Here is a 26027-nt window from a genome sequence, read left to right as displayed (position 1 = left end):
TGGGAAGAGGGGATCTTTCAAATATCTGGCAAATAGAAAATTTATTTTAATGAAGAATATACACTTATATTCCCAAAGCAATAGCCAATAATTTACTTTTCACTATAGCCACCAAAATCGATTTTCTTTTTCTTGGCATTTACCAATACTGATTTCTTCTTGATTTCAATGTATGTAATTAATAATGAGATTGATGGTGTTTCTATTTCTTGAACAACTGTATTTTTTGACTTTCTGAATTCCTCTTTATGCACGTAGAAGCTGCTTTGTACTCCCATACTGCATAAACCATGAAATATACAAAAGAAACATAATTTTAACATAACCTCAGTGTTAACACAAGTTGCTGCCTAATGGCTTGAGAAAAGGAATCTTTTTTGGATTGAGAAAAGTTAACTCCTTTACCTATGGCTTGGGACACCAAGATGGTCACTGTGATAACTGTTGATTTGTTTATGGAAGGTGCCCAGGACATTTGTGAAAGTGAAGTGACCTGTAACCAATCCCTCTTTTTCAAAACTTGAAAGTAGAGAGGCTTTGAAAGTTGGTTCAGCATGACGTCAAAAACAATTATGTGTGCAAGAAAGGACAACACAAGTGCTTGGTTTTTGGAGGGGGGGTTGGGCAGGGGATGGGTTATTGCTACATAATATGTACCTAATGTAGACAGCTTTTCTAGACCTAGTAACAATGTTCCAGTAGGTTGTGCTTTTGAGAATGAAATTAAGCAAAAAAAAAAAAAAAAAGACAAACTAAAACGAACTGGCCTTTTGTGCATGAGTCACCAATGTGAACTGCGCAGCAACAGTATAAGCCTGAGATTCTAGCCCCTGTAGACAAGTGCCATTTGTTGAGCTGGGCAGAACCACACATCTATAGTGACACTTTATCCTGGTGAGAAGCAGTGAAAGTTCTGGTCACACGGGGTTATAGCTCTTTCTCCGTTTTATGTCTGCAAGTAGTCCTGAAACCTTTTGATTAAATCCCAAGGATTTTATAACGTTTTTTGCTGTATTTCTTTTTTTCCCCATTTATTTAGTAGTAGGAGGACAGCCCTTAAAGAGAAATAACTTGGAGTTTAAGATATGAATTGTAAAATAAAAGGAAAGCAACAGTATTTGTAGTTTGAATTGGTGAGACATTATGTTTTATGCATGTTTATCACTTTTAACTTCTCTCTTTTGAAGTTGTAATATTCATTTTTTTACTTACAGACATAAAATGTTTTCTACATTACAGATATTAAATCTTTAGTTGTTTATAGTGAAATCGTGTTTTCTAATTTGGTGCTCTTTTTAAATGCTGTTATTGTGGGGTTTGTTGTTTTGTTTTGACATCGAGAAGAGTATAAAATACGCATGCAAATCTCTCAATCTTTTCTTATCCGGTTTCTGGCTTTGCTATAATGATTACTTAGTCCCACCTTCTTTACCCTCAATATTATAAGAGCAATCATTTCCTCACTGTAATTTGAACTGTCTGATTTATATCATTAATCCATTTGAAACCTATTTTATGGTATTAAGGAAAAAATAAGCTTGGTTGGTATCATGTATGTCTCTCCCTCTAATTAATGAATTTGAGATTCTAAAAATAGCCACTTCAGAAAGTCATGCTTACCCACTGAAGGGTAAAGTTGAACTACATCTAAAGAAATTAGCAATGAGGTCAATATTTGTAGTTAGAACTAATATTCCTGAGTCTATATGTACCTTCTTAATCGAGACTTGGGTTACAGTTTGATCCCAGTTCAGATCACTTTATCTATTCATCATCTTTATAAACCTGAAAGTGAAAGGACGGGAAGTAAAATGCCAATAGTAGGTATTTCTCATGGGTGGATTTTTGAGTGCTCTTCATATTTTTTCTGTTTTCAAAACTTTCTTCAAATAATACACATAAGTTTAAAATCAGAAATCCCCTCTCCCTCACAATACTTTATTGAGAGTATACAATATCACTCTTAAAAAGTGTTGAAAATGAAGGAAAGAATAAGGACAAAAACTTCTGCAATAATTGAAAGACAGAGGCAGACAAAATAATTCTGGTTGTTAAAGTAAGGCAGAGAGTGCTCAGGTACAGATGGGGGAGTAGATGTGGAAGCTATTTTTCACGGCGGAAATACCTGAAAGATCAAAGAGCGAGATTAGAAGGAAAAAGAACTCCAGATACAGTTGATCCTCATTATTTGCAGATCCTCTATTTTTGAATTTGTCTACTCACTAAAATTTATTTGTTCTCCCCAAATCAACAATCATGGCACATGGTTATTTGCAGATATGCACAGAGTGGCACAAAATCAGAGGCCCCCAGCACTCACATACCCAGCTGAGGTTGGGCAAGATGAGGCTGTGCCTTCTTGTCTCAGCTCTCCTACTGTAAGCAAGTGTGCTTTTCAGGGTCGATCGAGTGCCTTACTTTTCACATTCGGGGGGCTTTTCTTGGTGATTTCCCTGTTGGAAATCCTGAAGCATAATGATGAAGTGCTGCCTTGTGTTCCTAGGCATAAGAAGGCTGTGATGTACTTACAGAGGAAATGAGTTGTCGGCCATGAGTTCAATGTTGAAATGAATCATCAATATAAATTAAATAAGATGTCTTTAAACAGAAATATACATAGAAAAGGTTAGGCACTGATCAGTTGACAAAAATGTAGGGAACAGAAACATGAAGGGACCCAGCCGTACACTTTCCCTAGGAGCAATGGTGCAGCACTCACTAGTTCAGTGTTTGCAGCAATTACATAGACCGTGACTACCACAAAAAACAAGAAACAACTGTAAGTGATTGGAATGTTATCTGCCTAATGCAGCAGATCTCAATCCGGGCCACACAACAGAATCCCCTGGAGAGAGAGCATTTTTAAAAATGCAGATACCTCGGACCACCCCAGGCCAAGGAGAAAGGAACCTGGGGAAGCTAATGCCTCTGCACTGCTGTTTTTAAATCTCTTGAGGTAATTCCAGAAATTTTTCTTTTCTACCAAAATTATAGCTCAGAAACGTGGAAGCTGTTGGATGGGAGGCTCTTTTTGGAAAGATCTTTTAAAATGAGTACATCAGCTGGGATGCTTGTCTTTCCTTTTTCCTGCTTCCTGGGATGCAGTAATGGTGGATGAGCCCTCCTAGCTGTCTTGGCTCATGAGGCAATCTTAGAAATGGCAAGCACATGCTGAGAATGATGGAGAAACATGCTAAGGGTGGAAGGAGCCGTGTCCCTTATCACGGGGGAGCTACACTGACAAGTCCTCGTATTATGTATCTCTGCACCTCTCTCATATGGGAGGTAGAGAAATCGTTATGTAGTAAGCCACTGTTGTCTGTTAGCTGTAGCCAAACTAAATCCTCAACCTTCCACCTCTAATCCTCACAGCCTCCTAACCGTTACCTGCCTTGAGACCATTATAACTAATTTCATTATGCCCTTAATACCTGTTTACTGCTAGTCACCCCAAGAATCCCAAGACTATGACATTATTCTGTTGTCCACACTCTAAAACCAAATGACACTGTTCCAAGCTATTTCTGACCCTTCTCTGACTCCTGAAACCCTTGCACTGTGCCCCTGGGACGTCAGCCAGCAAAATCCCTTACAGCCTCAATCTCTTCTCTGCACATTCCTTTTCCTCGCTTGTTCCTGCTGCAAGTTGGCTCACACCAGAGGACATTTATTCCTTTGAGCTTCATTCAAGCACTGGCTGTGCTCTCTTCTACTCTCCTCCTGCCTGGTTCTGAAGGTGGAGCAGGTGTCCTTTGGCTTCTTTTTCACCTTCTAGATAATTATTATTCCTCCTCCCAAAAAGCACGCAGTGCTGAGTCTCTGGTCATTAGACTATGCCATTCATTCATTATCCTGCCTGGCATAGTCCTTCTCCAACTCCACCCCATTCCATAACTTTTCATCTCCCGGCTCACTGTTACCCTCTCAACACTTCTCCTGTTATTATTATTTGTAATTTCAATATCCATCAAATGTCCTAGTCTGCTTGCAACAATTCCAGAATTAACATATAGTTTAAGAAATTATTTTCAATGTTCTTTTAATCTCATAATTATACCAGGTTGGTGACATATTTTTTGATCACCTTACACATAGATGTTCCTTCCAAATCTCTGGGCTCTTAGTTCCTGGATGTTCTCATCTCAAATAATCAGATGTCTTTATTCCTTCACTCCTTCTGTCATACTCGAGACCAGTGACTCTCAGTCTGTGCTCCGTGGATCCCTGGGGTCCTTGAGACACTTTCAGACGGTGAGGGAAAACTCACTTTTATAATAATATAAAGAAATTATTTCTCTTTTTAACTCTCAGTTTTTCACAAGTCTACAGTGGAGTTTTCCAGAGCTAATCACATCATGTGATCCAGAAGCACATACGCAAATCCAGCTGTCTTCTAATAAGCCAAACATTCAAGAGATTTGTAAAAACATAAAACAATGACATTCTTCTCACTATTTTTTTTCTTTTGGAAAATATAGTAATTTTTATCAAAGAATTTTGATATCATATATCATGCTATCATGGGTTTACTGCTGTTATTTTTAAATAAACCTATAAATGAATATTAAAAAAATCCTCAGTTCTAATTTTGAGTATGTTAAATATTTATATAAAACAGAGTTTTGTGAGCACTCAATTTTTAAGAGTGCAAAGCATTTTCAAGCAAAAAAAGTTTTAGAACCACTGCCCTAGATTTTGTTATTAGCAATAATGTCAATGCCTCGATAATCTCAGTTTCAAGGATCCCACTCTTAGAGCATTGGGTCCGATCTTACCAGCTAGAGCTCCACTCCAACAGTCTCTCACGCCAGCAGAATCTAAAATCCTTTGCAACTATGTCTCCTAAGTCTCATTTCCTCATAAGCCTCTTTACTCTGCAATCCGTCCCCCGCATACAACCTCATCTCATATTCTCTTCCCCTGTCATCTCACAATGCAACAACCACAATCTGGTCAATCCAGCTTTCCATTTTTCCACACTTCGTTGTGTGCAGCTGAACCAAGCCGGGAGAAACCGAGTCTCTTACTTTAAATGCAGAGTCATGACGATCAAGGGGACCCTGTAGACTCTTTCTACAATTTCTCCTTCTACCCCTTTCTGCCCTCATTCTCCTAGATGAAAATTTCATACCCTCTTTTCTCTCCTCTAACTTCCAACACCCTCTTCATCCATATTTATTCTCAGCTGTTAACCTTGCTACCTATTTCACAAAGAAGGCAGAAGCAGCCAAAGAATCAGTAGAATAATATATTCAAACTGCTGTTAACCCAGGACTGCATGTACAGCAAACTTATTTTGCAAGAATGAACGTCAAAAAAGACATATTTCAGGCAAACAAAAATTGAGAAAACATTAAGATATACCGAAAATAGGAAAAAAAAAAAAACAGACAGACACAGAAGAAAGGCTTGAACAGCTTGATGGGCTAGAAAGGACAAAAAAAAAAGTAAACATATGCATAAATATAAAGAAAAATTGGGTGTAGAAAACAGTAATCTTCAGTTTTAATTTTTCCATACTGTCTCAAAATAAGAGAAACAGGATGCATTGCTTCTAAATCAGTAAAAGAGAGGGAGGAACAATCAATTAAAAATAAATCAAGAAGGGAGAAAATTTAAAAGAAATATAATAGAGATATAAAGTACATACTAATTATTATAAACAAATCTGAACACTTCAATAATCACAATGAATATAAATAGATTAAAGACTTCAGATAATAAAAGACAATGATTCTTAGGCTATGAATAAAAATTCACTATATTCTACTTATAAGAAGTATTCGAAAAAATAAGGCCGCAAAATGTTTGAAAATATCAAGATGAAAAATTACATGCCAGGCTAGTATAAAACAAGAGAAACATTTATGTTATCGAGTATCATAAAAAAAATTCTGTAAGCCAAAAGCAATGCCAGAAATAAAGAGCCTTTACTACATAAAGGCTCAATTCATAAAATTTACAACAAACACTAGATTATATGCACCTAATAATGTGCATATGCATCTAATGACATATACCTTTTATAGTAATTGAAAGATTAGAAAAAACTCATATGGATACACGTTTTGAATATGAAAATTGTCAAGCTAGATACTGCAGGCATTTTTAGAACATCATACGCAAACAGTGAAGAGTATCCATTATTTTACATGACACATGCAGCATTTACGAAAATTTACCAGATACCAGTCCATATCCAGGCAGAGAGACGTACATTTCACAAAATGGGTGCCACACAGTCCATAGTTTCTGACTGCAATGTACTGAAGATAAAAAGTGACAAGAGATCACTTAGAGAAACCCTCTGAAGACAAGAATTAATACTCATGGTTGTATATGAGATCACACTGGAATTCAGAAAATACTTATAAGGGATAATGGAAAAACTACTTATTAAAATGTCTGGACACAAGCAATATGGTTTCAGAGGTAAATCAATTACCTTAAATTAACACGGTAAAAATAATAATATTTTTAAATGAGAATGAAAAACAAAACAAAGTAGCTCTTGACATCCAGGAGCTGGCCTGTCATCATTAGCCAGGCCTGGTGTCCTCCTGTTGAACATAAGTAATTTCAAAAGACAAAGCAACCCTGTGATTATAATGGATCAAGACAAAAACAAGACCACTCTGTAATCATGTCTTTCACAAAAAAATACATAAACACCTTCCAAACCATAGAATACTACACATTGCTCTCTCCCAGCTAAGAGAAGTGATGGCTACTTCTTTACCAATTACAGCTTCAGCCTCTCTCTACTCTTCCCTCCTACTAGATAAGACTTATTCAGATATCCAATCATAGAATTACCCCCACTTCCTGACAGCAGCTAATTCAGAGCAAAGTTGTACTATTTAAATTCCTCTTACTGTAACAGCCAATAAATCCAGTTTGTTCCTGGTAGTTTTTGGCTGGCGGACATTGACAAAAAAATAATGGGGTATATAATTAAAGATACAAAACACAACAACAGCAAATTAGAGAAAATAAATAAAATAGAATGAAGGAAATATATAAGATCAGGAGCCAAAGTTATACAATAGCAAATAAGCATAAAATAGTAGGCAGGGACAAAAAAAGCTGAAAGTTAGTCTTTGAAAGACTTCTATAAAAGGCGATTTAATTTATGGCCCATTATTTTTTGTCAATGTCTACCAGCCAAAAACCACCAGAAATAAGGCTCACAAACTCAATATTAACGATGAAAAAAAGGCGTAAGGTGTTGTAAAGCAGAACGCATTATGAGCAAGTTTAGGTCAATAAATGTGAGAAATTAAAAGAAAAAGGCAAATCATTTAAAAATATAACTTGCCAAAATAGACTTCAAAATAAATACATGAGCTAAATAAAACAAGCATATAACCATCAAATAAATTGTACATGAAGTTAAAACGTTATCACAAATGAAACACAATGGCCAGTTATTTTACAGATGAGTTCTAATAAACATTCAATCTTACGCAAACTCTTCTAGAGAGTATAAAAACAGAACATCCTTAACTTATTTTATGTGACAAGTATACCGACTTTAAAATTAGACTAGTATGAAAAAATCACAATTACAAATGCTGATATAAATATCTTAAATTAATTATTAACAAACTCAATCCAGCAACGTATACAAATATAATGAATCATTGCCAGGCTGGTTTTATCATAGCAAATCAAGTTTGGTTTAATCTCAAAAGAAAAAAAAATACTTTTACATAATACACCATATTAACAGATAAGATAAAGAAATATAGGACTATTACAATAAATGCAGGAACAGCATTGAATAAATCTCAGCATGCACTGATGATAAAAAGTTACTTATCAAATATTCCAAATAGGAATAGAGGGAATACCACATCCTGATAAGGTCAATCTATGATACAGCATCCATCTGCTCAGTGGTGAAATGAAGAAGCAATCCATTCACATTAGGAACAGTACAACACTCACGATTACCAAATCCATTCAGTACTTTACAAGGAGGCCCTAACAAATGCAGTAAGAATATTAAACAGTTGTAAGATTAGAAGGAAGGAAATATAATTCTCATTAGTTACAGATTACAAAACCACCTACGTATTTTGAAAGAATTTACAGGCAAATTATTAAATTATTAAGAGGATTTAACAAGGTCCCTGATACAATATAAATATACAAAAGTCGATCACATTTTCTATAGACTAGTAACAGAACATATAATTAAAAATAAATATTATCTGCTGTAATAACAATATACAAAGTGCTCAGACTTAAATCTCTCAAAGGATTAACAAGAATTATATAAAAAGAGAGACATATCATGCTCATGAATAGAGACTAATTAATGTAAAGAAGTCAATTCTCCCAAAATTGATGTAATGCACTTACAGTTAGCATGTATTGTTCTTTGTTTGCTTTGAGGAACTGTGCAAACTAATTCTAAAATGCATATGGAAGAACAAAGGCTTAAGAAGGTCTAAGACAAAATGAGGTAAAACAGAAGAAAAGAGATTTGCCTGGCCAGATTTCAAAAAAGACTATATCACAAAAAGACTATAGTATTTAAGACAATGTGGTATTGTCATTGGCGTAAACAAATTTGCCAGAATACAGAGCTCAGAAAGAGACTCACACAAAATATAAGGACCTGATAGGCGGTAGAGACGGCATTGCAGGTTAGTGGGAAAGAAAAGGTTATTCAATCTTTTCAGTCTCGGACAACAGGTTATCCACACAGAAGAAACAACTATCTCAGAATAAATACAATTAATATAAGGCAGATTAAATATTTAAATATAAAAGACAAAATGTGTGGCAGACAGACTCTAAACTGACTCCCAATTCTTACATCTGCTGGTATTCATTCCCTTGTGTAATCCCTTCCCCTTGGGTGGGTGGGACCTGTGACCTGCTTCTAACCACAGTTGATCGGGTGTCACTTCCATGATATGCTACGTTGTTAGCAGTGTCTCTATCGATTGATTCTCTCTCATCCCGGCTTTCTGGAAATAAACTGCCACATAAAGAAGCCCACATGGCAAGTGACTGAGGGTGATCCTCAGCCACCAACCAGAAAAGAACTGAGGCTTTTAGTTCAACAACCCACAAGGAACCAAATCTTGCCAACAACCACAGAACTTGGAAGAGGATGCTTCTCCAGGTGAGTCTCAGGTGAGATCCCAGTCCTAGCCAGCAACTGATTGTAGCTATGCTTATGAAAGACCCTGACCAGAGGACCCAGGTAAGCCCTGCCTGGATTCCCAACCCACAGAAACTCTGAGATAACAAATGTGTGTTAAGTCATTAAGTTTGTGGTAATATTGTTATGCAGCAATAAATAACAAATACAAAAATTAAAATGCTTAGAAGAGAATAGAGGAGAACATTTTTAGTGCCAGGACTTTGGGAAAGATTCTTTAATAAGTTGCAAAAACAAAACCCCATAAATAAAAGGAAAACACTGACATATTCACTTACATTCAAATTAAGAACATCTGTGTGTCAAAATATACCACAAAAGTCATAGTACAAAGACCATGGAAATATAAGCCAAAAACTATTCACAATACACATAACCAAAAAATGGTTAGTATTATTACTATATGGTAAACTTCAATGAATCAATTAAAAAATGAACCCGAGAAAAATGGATTAAAAAACATGAACATAGATTTCATTTCACAAAAGAAACACAAATGGAAAAAATACGGACTACTATATATGTGTGTGTGTGTGCGCACACAGTTGTGTATATGCTATGTGTCATTAATAATCAGAGAACCGCAAATGAAAACAAAAATGTGACACTCTTCTACCCTACCAGACAGGAAAACATTAAAAAGTCTGAAAATGTCAAGGGCAGGAGAAAATCTGGAGCAACAGAAACTTTTCTATAACGGTTAGAATGTCAATTTGTAGAGGCAATCTAGAAAAATAGTAATTTGGCATTGTCTAAAATAGTTGAGGATGTGCTTTCTGCCCTAGATATACATACAAGGAAGGAGGGTCGTTGGGGATGGGTGGGAAGGTTCTGGGTACAAACAAAACACAGTAACAAAATTCTTGTATATGTGCATTACAGAACATATATAAGAATTTTTATATACAATGCTTGAATTTGCAAAAATTAGAAATATTCCCGAAATCCATTGACAGGATAACAGATAGATAATGGTATGTTCAGATAACGGCCTATTCATATAGCGGAACACAACAAGTTGAAAATAAGTGATCTTCACCTACAAATATCAACACGCAGTAGACAGACAAAAGAAAAGCAAGCTGCACAGAATATATGCAGTATGTTAAGGCTTACACAAAGTTGGAAAACATGCAAAAATACACAATATGTTGATAAGGAGAGAGACATATGTGGAGGAGCTATAAAGAAAAGTAAGAGAATAAAACACAAAATTCAGGAAGGATGTTTCCTCTGGGATGGCTGGTGGGAGAGGAGGATGTGACAATGGAAGGTCAGATGGGAGGCTTAACTACTAGTATTAATTGTGCATTTCTTAGAGTGGATGGTAGGTATACTCATGTTCATGTTATTAATATATTTTATATCATACATGCTTTGTACCATATTGTAGACTTTGTGAGTATATGAATTTGAAGTCCCAGCTCTAGCCACAGAAACTTATCAGTATCATAGAGGAGGGCTTCTGATTTCCCAGTTGGGCCAACACATCTCTTCAGTGTCAACATATTGCTGTAACTTATTTTGCATATCCACTGCACCTAGAGTCTGATAAGTGGGGGCAGTAGAGCTGGCATACTCAAAGATCAACACGATAGTGTTTTCTAATTCACATACAGTGAACCACAGCAAAGGAGTGGACAGCAACACGCAAGGGAAAACTAATCACAGAAAAGGAATTCCTCTCTATCAAGAGCATGAACCCTACTATCACAGGTCTATGGCACTTGGTCCCAACGCAGAGGTGCATGTTCTCTTGCACTCCTTGCTGGAAGGCTGAGTTTCTGGCTGGAGGCTCTGGAATTTGCTCCTAGGTCCCAATCTATAGTTGTGAAAGAGAGAAAGCATCCAAACTTACAAAGCACCAACCAGAGGATAATGTACCCCAACACAAAGAATATGTGTGAATGACAAGTGAAATAAAAGCAAAAGTTATTCTATGTAGACTAGGTAATTTTATATTAATATAATCCTTTGTTACGTATGGTGTCAAGGTGAATAATTATTATATATACACATATAAGTGTAATTTAGACATGCTACTTCTGATTGATTTCCACTTATTCCATCCTAGCCAGTGAAGTAAATGCAGTGTTCACACATAGTCTTAGAGACCCCCAACTTTTATGCATATTTCATGATAAATAAGTGGAAAACATTAAAATAGGTAAAACACAATAGTTACAACGTAGAAGATCACAATGACATATCTACTGAATGATGGTATGAACACAAAGTTATGCTTACTCTTATAAAAATGGCATTTGTAACATGGAATGAAATTTCGAGTAATAGCATCATACTTGAATTGAAAAAGTTTTATATCGCAAGAAAAGTCAGAAGTCAATATGATATACTCTGGAAAAACTCAAAACATGGCTCTAGAAATGATGAAGACTGAAACTGAAGTAAGTGCAAGTTTGAATAAAATTTTTCTTGAAATATGAACAGACAAAAGCATTTTCCAATTAATATATTAATTGTATAATTGTGATTTTACATGTTTGTGCAACTCAATTAACACATTAAATAGTAGAATAGACGTCTGGTCTATATGTCTTAACTATGTATGCTCAAGTTATCTGAAAATATTTTTAATATCTTGTCATTGAGAAAATGGTGCATCACATTATACATGGGTTTGCCTTTCCTTGGGGCACATACAATAAAAGGATCAAAGTTAGCATATCTCTGCACTCCCTCTCTCTCTCTGGGTATATATATCCAAGAAGACTAGAGAATTGGAGGTGAACACAAAGAGGAAACAAGTACTGTTCTATTCATTTTCACACGTGGTTTTATTTAATTCTTGCATCAACTTTGAGAATTTCACAGATGGGAAAATGGAGATTTAAAATGAAGAAACTTGCTTAAGACCTCACAGCAGGTCAGTATCTACTGACCTAGGGATTTTTATTATTCTATCTAATTTCAAAGCTCATATCAGATACAAAAATGTTGTAAATATAACATTTTTAATAGAAATCTCCTCTTTTGAATTAAGCCAGGAACTGGGGGGTACAAACAAGACTTGTGAAAAACCCACCAGTGCAGTCTGTTGGTTAGAGAAAACCTTATGCTCTTATGGTAATGGGATTCTGCGAAGTTTTTATGTGTGTATACAAGCATGTACCTTTCTGCTCGTGTTCCACAAATGCGGTATTTTAGATAATCTTATAATGAATGTTGGATAAAAGATAACTGACTGTGTATAATTTCAGTTTATTTTGGTAAATCTACAGAAATAACCACCTGTTCATCAGCACACATAAACCAACTGTTAACTGTGCCATGTTTTGGTTAGCATTGAATTAGCCAGGGCGCTCAGGTTAGTGTTTGAAAATGAGAAGTAAAAACCATCTATTTTGCTTGTGTGGCGTTAATTTTTATTAACTGCATTCTTTATATGCATTTATCTTTTCATGGGTATCTTAGGAAAGCAATTGCACCACTTCTTGGCTGTATTATATGTTCTCATACAGATAAATAAATCCTCCTTCAAAGTTTTGTGAAATATTGCATTAAGGCATCAAATTAAAATGGCTTGATAAGTTATAACAGCCATATTTTAAAATTCCAACAACTTTAAACAAATCTACAACAAAATTAATCTTTTGGAACAAGATAAAGGAATAAATGAATACATAATTAAAACAATAAATAAATAAATACCAATAAAATTGGGATGTAACCTCTCATTGCAGCACAACATGGTTTTAGAACATTATTTGCATTACACAAGGAATAAGATAAGTGTCTTATGCATTTTTCAGAGATAGGTGCCATGTTTTTTTTTTTGTAGGGAAGGATGTGCCAAGCTAATATCTATTGCCAATCTTATTCTTTTTTTTCCTTCTCCCCAGAGCCCCAGTACATGGTTGTATATCTTAATTGTAAGTCCTTTTAGTTCTTCTATGTGAGCCACTGCCACAGCATGGCAACTGACAGGTGGATGGTGTAGTTCTGCAACTGGGGAGCAAACCTGGGCCATGGAAGCAGGGAGAGCACCAAACTTTAACCACCAGGCCAGTAGGGCAGGCTTGAAAGGTGCCAGATTTTAATGCAGGGATTAGAATACATTGCTCATTTACTAAATGAGGAAAGTGACAGTGATGGGAGCTGAGCTGACTTCCAAAAAGAGGAATGGAGAACTTCACGGATGTCAAATGAGCAAGAACATTTGCTTTCTTAAGTCATTAAAAATCTATATATCCTAAGTTTGGAAATAGAGAGAAAGACAACATATGGGAAAACACCACATATCTAGGACATTTGAAAATTTGAGACACGTAGGTGAAATTCAATACCAGTGTTAATATGCTTCAAATAAAAATTACATTTCATCTCAAGAGAGTAAGAGTAATACAGAAATAGTTTAAAGAAATAAAATGGAAAGAGCAATTGCAATGTACTATGAAAAAGATTTGCTCAGATTATAATTTATCCTTTTTTTCCCTAAAGTTTTAACTACATCAGACTTCAAAGAGATTCTTAAATAGCCCATACAATAATTAACACAATTGTCAGAGGAATGATTTTCCTTGTGCACCTTAGTTTCTGTGTTCAGCTTTAGGTTCAGAGTACCTTCCTTCCTTCCTTCCATCCATCCATCCATCCTTCCTTCCTTCCCTCTTTGCTACCTTCCCTTCCTTCCTTCCGGTATTATTTACACGGTAGAGAAAAGAAAAACAGATTGTTTTATTCCTAAAATGATTCTATTTGAATATATTTGACTGCTAGTCACAGATTTGACAAGAATATTCACTTCCCACTTGGTGCAGGCTCCTTTGTGCTAGGAACATCGTGAAATGCAGAGTATGTTTCTTTATAGTCCCCGTTAGACCGTCAGTTCCATGGAGGCAGGGCTCAAGTGTGTTTTATTCACCAGTGCATTCCCAGAATTGATAGCAGTGCCTGGTAATGTGGATGGAGGTACTTAGAGGGGGGAGGGAGAGGAAAAGAAGATGTCCCTGGCCAGGTGGAGTCCACAAGAAACATACCCAGTTATCCTCCTTACTGTTATTCCTGGCAATGATCAGCATGCACACCAGACCACAGTCACACATTCTTTCCTCTTCAGGCATCCCTTGATATTCAACTACAGAGCAAACTTCTTTGTTATAAATGTGCTGGGGTAGTTGAGTGACTGGAAATGGGGAGAGAGCAAGCATGTACTTTTGTTTTGTTCTGTTCTATTTGCACTTGCCTTTTGGAAAGGCTACTTATTAACGGATGTCCTATGACAACTAGTGAGTCAAAGACTAATTAAGGAAAACACAGGTGGTGATCTCTATCCAAATTTTCCAATAACTCCCTCTAACTTGATAAACTACTTCCTTTCCTCATAACCACCATTTCAGAAAGAAACCACATCTACCGCAGAACAGATAACAGTTCTCAGTGCCTTTCCCGGTTATCGCTACCTGGAACGCCCCTCCTCTCCTTCTCTTCTTCATGAATTCCTGGCTAGTTTTAAAGTCTGGAGAGCTTTTAGGGTCTCCAGTAGGGTCTCCAGAGTCTCTCCAAGTCAACTAGCTTTTGTGTCCTTCCTTCATGCTAATCAATACCTTGACAGCAGATACTCAAAAAGTATGGTGAATAAGTGAATTGACACATGAACTGTAAGTCCACTCAAAATTCCTTCACAAAAACATATTCCCTATAGAGGTAATATGGACTTCAAATTTATCTGTAAAATAAGTGTCATGTAGTGCTGTAGTGAGGATTGTAATGAATACACGAAAACCTTATGGTTCAATGTTTAGCACATATTAAATGACTAATTCATGATAGATCCTTAACCTTCTTTAACAAAAGTTTTCACTCCCAGCCCTGTGCATAATCTACTTAGAATGCCTTAAGTAACCTGCAAGAACCTTCTTTTTAGTGATATCATGCTTGAATGAAGATCTTACCAGCGGCAGGAGGGGCAGCTGTAGAGCACTGATGCATAGGACAGGGACGTTCTTACCATTTAATAGGCTGGGATGATGCATGTAGAAGAGTAAAACGGACTGAGTCCAAGTCACAGACAGGACTTGGAATTAAGTTAGGGAAGCAGAGGCAAGGCTTGCCCATCACCAAAGGGTGCAAGACTAGTGGCTGAAATTGTGGGACTGTGTATCAATATTCAACTTATCCTGCATTTCCCAACTTCTGCCTTTCCAGCTCCACACAAAATCCCCACAGTTACTCGAAGACCTAAAGAGGGCTATTAAAAATTATCCCAACCATAGACAAGTTGCATTTTGCTTCTTATTTATTTATTAAAGACTTCTGTTACACATGGAGTTCCAATAAACTAGCTTATGATTTTCAGTCTGTTTTCTTTGCTGCATAACTAGATAGGGGTGAAAGAAAACAAAACAAAAAAATCCCATGGTTGGAAGCCTTAGCTGAACCAATCTTTGGAATTACCATCAATTAAACATGTATGTGTTACTTGGACTAAATAAAACATAAGTTCATATAAATTATAGCTCAAGCATCTACAAATCAATCAGAGATTATAAGAACCTATTGTTTGAAGTTTCTATCATCCTTTGCGCAAAATTTCAGTCATTTTGTTCTTAAAATATTATTTGGATTTTTCTGCCAACATTAAGGGAAATAATGAAACCAGTTGAGTGCTGGAAAAATTAACGTAGCAGCTATTTTTAGATATATTATAGACATACTTTGGTGAAGATTTGAATGAGCAGTAAAATAGCTCACATGTTAAATTCCTTGATAGATCTTAGACTGTCAGGTGCCCTTACCTCTGGAAGTGGTGTTATAACATATTGCCTTCTATTGCAATTTTTTCCTAAATTATCAGTGAATATTTTTCTAATTATGATACGAGCTAATCAAGCTAATCAAACATAGCAACTTCAAAACCATTGTTCATGTTTATTCACTTATAGATAACTGAATGTGATATACTTTATATCAAGAATGGCTAGGATCCTTGATGATGCACCCAAAACTCTGCAGATAAATGATGCTAATCCAAAGTAAGTGACAGAGGAGGGGTGGCATTTCTACAGAAGAGGAATTTTTAAGACATGCTAGTGTGTGTGGGGGGGAGGTTGTTTTGAATGCGGTTGCTGAGGATGGTATGGCAGGTCCTCTGCCACATCTGGGAATTTGACATTCTTGCCAGGTATTCACTAATTCTTCTGTTTGTCTAAAAAGACAGCCAACCAAATGTCTAATATTTGGGGTCTAGGCCTAACGTGCGAATTCTTGTGTCAGATCCTTAAAATTTGTGCCTCTTTGGGTTTCTATAAATTAAACTGAAGCATATTCATAGATTTACCTTCTTTTTCCTGAACAGATTCTCCCATTTCCTATCCTGAAATTTTCATTACAGTAATTTCAAGTCTCTGGTTATAGACTAATTCATCCTAAATGAGTAATTCGCTTTATTTCAAACTTTTGAAAACCAGATTAACTATTACCACTACATTTATTTATGTTACTTTTGTCAGCAAAATTAACACATTCTTTCAAAATTTCGGGATTTATATGCTATTACTTTAATAACAGCTTTTATCCCAATTAAGCCTAAGTTTGGGTAAGTTAATGAAGATAGAGATTGATTTTACAGAGAGGATGTTTTATAAGTGTTTCTTTTAGAAGTGTCACATAGTGATAATCGTTCTTTCATTTTCAAGATGATAAGAATAAAACTAAGTGTAGAGGCTATTTGAAGTTTTCCTAAGCTAACACCCTAAGAATGCAGGACCTGGATGTTGTGGGAGTCAGTCGGGTTAGGTATTGAGATTATAAGGTAGGAGGTCCGGAGCATGAAGACATGCATGCATATCCAATGGATGAGTCATCCTTCACCCATACATATCATTCTCACAGGGGAATCTGCAAATAGAAGTCTTCCCCCTCCAGGAACCTTTCCCTGGGGTTGAGAGTCGGGAAGTAGAGATGGAAACGCACCTTGGCATTGCTACGTAGTGGTGAAAGTTAGGATATACCGTGAAGATGATTTTGTTTGCGTGTCCCGTTATTTAGCTATCCATAACATGGTCCCATATTGTTCCCATATTCATTCACAGAATTCCTATCTCTCTCATTTTCCCCATCTCTCCCCCGATTCCTCCATATACTCAACCTGGCTCCCTTCTGCCTGCGGGTGTTTCTGTACAACATTAAAAGAAAGGCAGTGGTAGTTCCTACTCTTTCTTGTTTCCTGCACACATCTGTAATTCTTACCTCGATCAGACCTAATGCTACTGCCAACCCTAAGCCTTTTTATTTGATCTAATTCAAGACCACACATCCTGGGAATTGAAAGCCAACACTGAGACTCTGCCCAATAATGGAAATAGTATAATCATCCATGAAGCGATCTTACATGCTTGTTGATAACCCTGAGATAGAAAGAACAATCTTCCTTGAGAAGAATAGTGTAGATTCAGGTCTTCAGTTGCCCTCTCAATCTATATTAACAGAATATGATTTTCATTAATTCTGACATCACAGGGAGGAAGCAGTGAGAGCTTTGGGAAGGAAGCTGATATTGGGGGGGCAGAGGAGCAGCCTGCATTCACACTCTGATGGGAGAAAAATGACAACCAAGTGAGGTGCAGCTGCAATGTAACATATCCACAGCTTTATCACTTTGGAGGCACATTTTGACATAATAACAAACTGCTGAGAAAGAACCACTTTTATCTAGGTCAGCATGACAGACTCCCAAGTGTCAGAGAGGGTGGGAGAACCACAGTCTGAAGCATCAGAAAGAAGACTGCAATCTGTACCGGGATTTTCATCAAGTCTCAGCACTGCCTGATAGTTTTCATCCAATACATTGTAATTACTCCACTGGCTTATAATGGCATAGCATTTGGATTTCAGAGCCTACCAAAATAAAATGAACCACATTTTATGACTCCATTTATAATAAGATGCAGATGGTAAAGGAAACAGATGCCTCTGACATCATCTCCCATTTGCCTTCAACTTTTGCAGACACTGGCAGTCTGTAAACTCATTCAAAGGGATGCAAGATAAGTCAGGCAGTTTTCCAACTCTGTTTCCAGTCTACAGAAACACTGGCAGCAGTGGCACTGCTTTCTTTGAGTCATACAGTGACAATTCCTCAAAAAGAAATTTGATTCTAAGTCTTTGTCAGGCTTTACTGCAAAATTAATCATCCAGGAAAAAAAATCCCCACAAATATTGGGAGTTTAGCAATTAGCAGCTACTGATTGTTTTGCATGACAGTGACAGAAAGGACAGGGTGGGTGTGCTGTGATTGTGAACAGCTGTAGCTTCAAGGAGGCAAAAAAGAGAAGGGAGAGTTTTAAACAGACAAGCAGGTCTAAAGTATTCTACCGGCCCTTGGCACCCAGCTCGTTCAAAGACTGATTCCTTATTAGTTCTAAACAAAAACTTTAAGAAGGCTTTTCAGGTTACTGTTTCTGACTCAAAAAAACATATTCATTCTGTATTTCCAGCTGTTTTTCCAGAAGAAATCCTATATTCTGATAGGAGCTTTCACCATTTCCCAGCGATATCACCAACATTACCTACAGGAAAATAAATTCTTTTTTTGGGGTGAAGATAAATGTGTTAGAAGACCTTTTAAAAAAGATAAGGAACTTTTGTAGTCCATCTTGAAAGCAAAAGATGCTTGAGTAAAGCAACAATCAAGGCCTTTAGCAGTGGTTGAGGTTCCAAGATACATCAGCACGGTTACAGATGGAGGAGAGTTAGACAAAAACCTTTAAAACCTTCCCATCTCCCCGACTCCCTGTGATATAACTTCATCTACAACTCTGTAGCAGACACATTTTAGCAGAAAAAATTTGAGAAACGAAGGCAAGAGAAGTGGTGACATAAAAATAAATCTTGCTAGACAACTATGGTACCCACTTTTAAAACAATCTCTCTGTGCAAGTAGCAGACAGAAAACATACAGACCCACCTACCCACCCACACATACACACACACAGAGTACAAGAATAAACAAACTCTTCTAATTCATATCCACAAGTTGGGTCAGAAAGTATTAGTGCAAATTTCTGCTGACCTGCAGCATCTAGTCCACAAACTTTGGATATCCTAGATGATCCATCAGTGTCCAGCAGATGCTTTCAATGAGTTTAACTTCATCTCTAGGCAAGTTTTGTTTCCAAACATTAATATTAGTTGGTGATATTTCCCCTTCATAGGGAAGATAGAAAAGGTTCGTGGAGGTGGCAAACAATATTTGGTTTAAACTAGCAGGAGACAAAGGAATTCCAAGAAAGGCAAAAATCCTTTCAGTGGTTTTCTGAGGAAAATGCACAATATCTTCAAACTTGATCAGCTGGTAGCTGGCAGGCAGCAAATCCGTATTTATTCTTAGGGCCGCTGCTGTGTTTGCAAGCCACAAATGAGCCAACAGGGAGACTGCACTTGACGTGGATTTTGACAATTCTTTCCTCAATGATTCATACTCCAAAGCATAGCCCGAATTTAAGTTACATTTGCCTTTACCTCCCTTTATTTTAAACAATTTAGCTAAGTGCCCTGGTACATTCTTCAAAGAGTAAAGACTTGGTTTACTACTGTACAGCATTGAATAAATCCACGCCCGAGGGTCCCTCACTATGTACAATGCCCTCATGGAAGCTCCTAAAACTTCCTGAAAAAAATGAAGCTTTAAGGTCCAGCTCCCGCTGCTTAAACTGAGCACAGGCCGTGCACTTGGGTAATAGACCAGGTGTCTCCTCAAAGCCCTAATGTATTCAGCATCTCTATCAAAGGCGCCTTTCATTCTACTTCTTTGTTCTGGCAAAGACTCTCTCCTTTTCAGTTTTCTTTTTTTGTCCTTATTCATTGTAAAATATTGGGCCAGTTTAGCCCTACTAGGTTCATGCAGATGGATGTTCTGCAAATGTAATTTTGTGTCTTGGACTAAGGACTGCAACCAGCCTCGGAGTAAACGGAAATGCATGGTGTGGATATCCGATGCCTTCCATTCACAGGCATCCACAAATGAGTCGATTTCAAATTCAGTTTCAGGGATATCAATGTAGGCTGTAGGAACCCTGATGTAGAGAAAATCGCTACTGTTGAAAAAAAGTTGTTTGAGAATTTCAGCTCCTGAACCAGGAAGTGAGGTAATGACAACATCGGGAAGATCAATGTGGTGCCCTTCGGAAGATGAAGACTTCGCGCTTGCCTCGGCCTCTGTCCTTGCCCATTTTGCACAGATGGGCTGAGTGCAAGTGCTCCACACATCCAGCAGCTCAATAAACCACAAGGCAATAACAAGTATTAGGATCCACCGCATTAGCTTTCTAAAAGAAAGGTAAAACCGCCACTGAAAAGTTAAAATCACCAAGCTAATGCACAAAATCAACCCAACTGCTATGTTAAATTTAAATCCAAAGGGGAAAATAACTCTATCATGTCTTATGGGCTTTACTATTGCTTGAGTGCCCAAACCAAATCTGGTTATTTGGCCCTGATCAGCCACATTGGCAAAGCCACCAAATCCCAGATAATCAAATCTTGTCTTCAGGTTATGGTAGTCAGTTACAATGGAAACCACCTGTTCAGTATTATTGACATTGAGAGAAATCTGAAGTCCAGAATCAGAATTATCAATAAATCTGCAGCTGGAAACATTGACATATGGCCCATAAAAGACATAAGCAATTCTTGTGATTCTGGATTCCATCTGAAATGTAACATTAACAAACTGAGTCCACCTTTTTTTAAATTCAGCTGCTTGCTCTGCTTCCTGGATACTAGCAATGGGGCTATTGCCATGATGATCAAACCAAAACATTTTATAGTGTGCATCCCACACATCCATCATGGCGCCATTATACCTGCTCATAAACCTATACGGGATGTACTTAAAATCAATATCCAAATTATGAAAGAAGGCACTGACAGATTCTATCGGGGAATCTTCTTGCTTCTCAATGTGATCAACAACTAGCAAAGTTTGAGAATTTAAGAGAAGTAAAGCACGATATACACTTTTCAGCTTCATTGCTGAAGAATACGCAGACACTGCTTCCCCACTCACAAATATCATTTCTCCATGTTGAGAGGCAGTGATGATTTCCCCAGCTGCGTCACCAACCTCCTCACCGGTCCACTTAAGCCACTGCGCACATTCTCCCAGCTGACCTTCCCAGGGATTATTACACTGGCTTGTAGGTGACGGAGCAAACACCAGCACATTGTTAAGGTGGCTCAACTTGGGTCCATAGAGAGCTTCAGAAACAAATACCTGCCCATTGGGGGCAAAAGTAAACGAGTTCTGATCTGGGTGTTCATGTCCTGGGTTAAAGCTCCTCCACCCATCAATCCAGGAGTACGGCTGAAAGTGAACTACGTCATACACAGCTCGCCCCCCTAACTTCCCAGATTTAAAAGACACAAAGGTATTGGTCTGTGTATTTGGCAACCCAGCCCCATAAGTGACGACACCCCAGTTAGGGAATATGTGCATTTTTGCAGTACCGTATTCAGCAGGAGGCTGTGGGGTGAGCTGGGGATCATACCAGATGTATTCAGTGTGAAGAGTACTCCACCTCTGTGCAGTGGAGGGGACCATAGGTCCATCTTTAGGTCGGTGCCTTCTAATTTGCTGGGCTAACCAGTTTCCAGCCCCATTCTTTAAGATGAACTTATCCAAGAAAACTAACTGGCTCTCTGGACCATAAAACCAATTATAATTAGAATCTGCTATACCCACAGTTCTTTGGAAGCCTGGTAACAGGGTGGCATAATAGAACCAAAAGTGCATTTTTAACCAGTTATTATCCAAGTTGTTGATATTAAAATGGCGCTGGGCCAGAAAAACATACTGTGTGACTGATTTAGCTGTGTAGCTTCCATAGGCCACACCTTCATCCAAAGAACCATCCACAATATGATTCAATAGAAACATCGTCTTTTCCATCACATCTACTACAACCTGTTTCCACAGATTTACTTTAGACCCTTTATCGACCCCAGTCACCAAGGCCCCAGTGAGTAATGCTATCATATTAGTAGCTTGGTGGTTATGGAGAAGTTGTTTGCCCCATGAGCGGACCTTGGAATACTCATACATTTCCTCAGTAATAATCCATATTTTTTCCAGGTATTTCTGTCTTCGATGACCATCTAATAAGTTATATAAAAAGTCAAAGGCAGTGGCAAAACCTGTTAAGGAATGGCCAACTGGAACCTCATCCCCGGGTGCATTCTCAACTAGCCAGTCTTTGTAGCCAACCATCCTGTCCATATATTCCAAGACAAATTCAAAGGCAACTTTGTCTTCCGGGCATAACAAACAGTACAGTGCTAAAGGAGGCAGATTGTTACCATAAATTTCATTCCACTTGGCAGCAAAATCAGCATGCTTGGGTGGAGGTAGGTAGTATGTTGGGTTGGACAGCATAACTGTCACTGCGTTTCTGATAGCTCTGAAAAGGTGCAAATGGCTTGTGCGAGACTTTTGTCTCATTGCTTGGATTTCTCCTGCATCAAAATATAAACTTGGACGAAGCAGACTTTTCTTCAGCTTTTGGTTGGGTCTGAAATCTTGCACTTTCTGTGTCTTAAACTGATCTATATCATCTGTGAAAACTGCCCAATCAGAGTAATTGCTCACAGATTCCTCAAAAGTAGAGAAAGCAAACATCGCTAATACTAAAAATAAGAAATGTCCTGTAAACATTAACGCCATGATCCATCGGGGAGTTCCTTTCCTTAGGCATACATGTCAAACACAGTGTTCAATGTGTTTCCCATCTGTTAGTAGAAAACATACATTTAAGGCCTTGATAAAACCAAGATTGTAAATCGTATATGCTGTGCAATCCAGCTGACATTCGGCTCATTCAAACCAAGTACAGTTGCCAAAAAGAGAAAACTTATACTGTGTATCTGTGTCCCTGACACAGTTTTGCTTCCCATAAAACTTCAAGGAATGTTAAAACCTCTAATTTTTCTGTATCAGGCAGTAAACAGTGGTATAAAGTTAAACATACTATGAATTCAGGATTTCCTTCTTTTACATAAATCTATCTAACATGAAGTGTCAAAACACACATTTGTTAAAAAAAAAAAAAAACAAAGACAAAGAAAAAGCACTCCAAAATCCAAATTAAGTCATTCCTAGCATAGGAGGCCATCCCCGATGACAAAACCACCATACGTGTATGACACCTTTGCGTGTCTACCCAGAGAAGTTGATGAAGTACTCAAATTCTTGGTGTGAACTCAGTTGTTATTCCTCTCAACTTTTTACACTTGTTGCTTTGAGAAGTTTTTCTTCCTCCATTTTTTGAAAGAAAAACATCCTCAAAAAGTGTTCAAAGTCCTACTTGGTTTTAAAAAACTCAAAATTCCTGTCCTCATTTCAAATCTGTCTTTTTCAGGCTTGCTTACTCATCAGCCTATTACGACCCAGAGAAAGCATTTCCATGTCTTCATTTATCAGCTTCGTCTGTCCAACTATAAAAATTTAATCTCTTCAGCCACCCAGGTACTTCTCTTCCAATCATGAAGCAACCACCGACTGGGTGAGAAAACTCCCCTTTCACCAACAGAGACGTCTCTTTTTCTGTTCCTTTTTCATGACACTCCTTTCTGGGGGAAAAATAAAACAAAGAAATTCTCTGAGGCTACAGGTATGCTGAGAGTGGAGATACACTGATGATTTCAATGTTCTACAATCTCTTGATAAAAATTTTAGAATCATCATAAAATCTGTTAAGTACACTCTCAGCGCAAGCGATTGTTTTTCTTACCATACTTTTAAATGCACATATTAGGATAACAATGAATGTTGGCAGACGACAAGCAGCTACAAGACACAACTTTCTCGACAGACAGTATTTATATTCTGCCGAGGGCTTGCGCTAGTTATTTAAACATGTTTTGTTCAAACGCAGTTAACACAAAGGTGAGTCCTGCTATCATGCTTGTTTCGGTCACAAAGGGCTCCGGGACTAAAAAGCAAAAGTTGAGAGGATTCTTTTTGACGCCGGTTGAGGGTTTAGCTTTCACGGGATCAGAAGGTGTCTTTGTAAAGGGAACGGCTGAGACCAGACGCTCTTCGCAAAGGAGAAATCAAGACAATGTGTGGGAGCACGGGAGAGCAGTTCCCGCTCTGATCTCTCACCTGTAGCCTCCTTTTCCATCCTGACAGGAGCCACCAGAGGGAGCTCAGACCCAGACTTAAGGCGCAGCCTCGCCTTTTCCCGTCTCCGGTTTTGAAGAACCTAACCAAGTTTCAGTCTTGGACAAGTCTCCTCTCTGTAGGAAACATTAACGCTAGGAGTTTCCTGATCCGCCCCGCCTGTTGCGTTTTTTTATTCCTACGAACATGCGGCCCCCATCCTCCGCTTCCCACCCCCGACCTCTGGCTGTGGTTTGGGGACAAGAGACCCCTAAATGGCCAAGTCCGCTTACCTTCGGCAGATCCGGACGGGGTCTCCCGGCAGCGTTGCGCCCCAATGAAGCGGAGATGGAGAGTTCGAGAAAACTGCTGTGCACAGGAACCCGGGCCCGCGCGGTCCCCCGCAGGGCTGCCCGCGCCCCCAGCCCGGCGGTCCCCGCGCTCCAACAGGCTGCGGCCCCGCGCTCGGCGCCCGCCCCGCGCTGCGCAGACACGCCCGCCCTCGGGGAACGCCGGACGCTCCTCGGCAGCCCGGGACAGCCGGAGGCCGACCCGCGCGCGGCGGGCGCTCTCGGGGGCGTCGCGTCTAGCGGAGCGCCGGCGTCCCCAGGCCGCGATGCCGCCGCGGCCGCCGCTCCTCCCTGCCAGCTCCGGCCGCGCGGCCCGGGGAGGGCGAGAGACGGCGACGCGGGCCGGGGGCGGGGCGGGAACGAGCCGGGGGCGGGGCCGGGGCGGGGCCTCGGGGCCTGGGAGGGCGAAGAATGGAGACGCGTGCGGTGGGAGGGGCGAGAACCAGGGGGCGTGGTTGGGGCGGGACCTCGGGTAGGAGGCGGGGCCTCGGGGTAGCGGGGCGGGAGGGGAGAGAAGGGGACAGGGAGGTGGCAGCCTGGGCTGCGGGGTAGGGGTCGTGGCGGGAGCGGGATCCAGCACCCGCCGGATCCTAACGCCAGTGCCCTCGCGGGTGTTCCCGGCTGCAGTGGTGGCCGCGCGCTCCCGGACCAGCGGAGCCCGAGGAGAAGGAATTTGGGAGCGCGAGTGTCTGAAGACCTAGCCCGGAGGGCGGAGTCCTCCTGATATTCACCCTTTGGTTATGGGGAGAGCTCTGCTGTCACAGGGCCAGGGGGTGGGAGGAAGACAGAGAAGGTTCTGGGCATGATTACAAATGATGGGAGAAGCGGGGGCGGGCGGGATGACGCTGTGGGGTGTCAGGAATCACCCTTTAGGAAGAGCAAGGGCTGAGGAGGGAAGGAATGAGAGGCAGCCTGGCTGAAGTTGCTGTCATTTAGAAAAGCAAAATCAATATACCAGGTTAATATGAGAATGACTTCAGGAGTGCAGATGCTAAAGATCGGGGGAAAACACAGAAGACTAATCGGCTTTATTGATTGGAATAATTTCTCCAGCGGTTTAAATATGAGAAGGTATGGGACAAACAGATGGAAGGAACCTCTTTCTTATTGAAGAGTTGGAAACTGGAATTCAGTAAAGACCCACAGGCAGAAGAATGTGCCTGTTACTCTGACACGTGTGTGCAGTTCCAGGATTTGGAAATCGCAGAGCAGCTGTGAATCCTGTTGTATTCGACATACTGAACTCACAGATCTGCGATTACACTTCTGCATGGCGTGAGCCAACCCAGGGTCTGACCTCAACTATTAGAAATAACTTAGTAATAATAAGAATATAGTAAAATATTATGTGTGGCAAATGAACAAGTCCATCCCCATCTGG

At 39.1% G+C, this 26027-nt stretch overlaps 1 protein-coding gene across 3 annotated transcripts; it reads right to left on the bottom strand.

Annotated features, from left to right (window-relative positions):
• Positions 1-1917: 1917 nt before the first annotated feature.
• Positions 1918-24907, bottom strand: DSEL (dermatan sulfate epimerase like). 3 transcript variants are annotated; one of them, XM_046671380.1, is made up of 3 exons: positions 24590-24907; positions 19212-23764; positions 1918-11000 (listed from the first exon to the last, which is right to left on the bottom strand). In XM_046671380.1, the coding sequence occupies exon 2, from the start codon at positions 22857-22859 to the stop codon at positions 19221-19223; it is 3639 nt and encodes a 1212-aa protein (XP_046527336.1). In that variant the 5' UTR covers positions 22860-23764; positions 24590-24907; the 3' UTR covers positions 1918-11000; positions 19212-19220. The 3 variants fall into 3 exon arrangements, with proteins under 3 accessions (XP_046527336.1, XP_046527335.1, XP_046527337.1); XM_046671379.1 differs by having other exon boundaries at positions 1918-23764; XM_046671381.1 differs by having other exon boundaries at positions 1918-23760.
• Between the last annotated feature and the right edge of the window lie 1120 nt (positions 24908-26027).

The sequence above is a fragment of the Equus quagga genome, chromosome 9 (assembly GCF_021613505.1).
Source record: "Equus quagga isolate Etosha38 chromosome 9, UCLA_HA_Equagga_1.0, whole genome shotgun sequence".
Taxonomy (NCBI): domain Eukaryota; kingdom Metazoa; phylum Chordata; class Mammalia; order Perissodactyla; family Equidae; genus Equus; species Equus quagga.
This window is presented reverse-complemented; position numbering and strand designations above follow the sequence as displayed.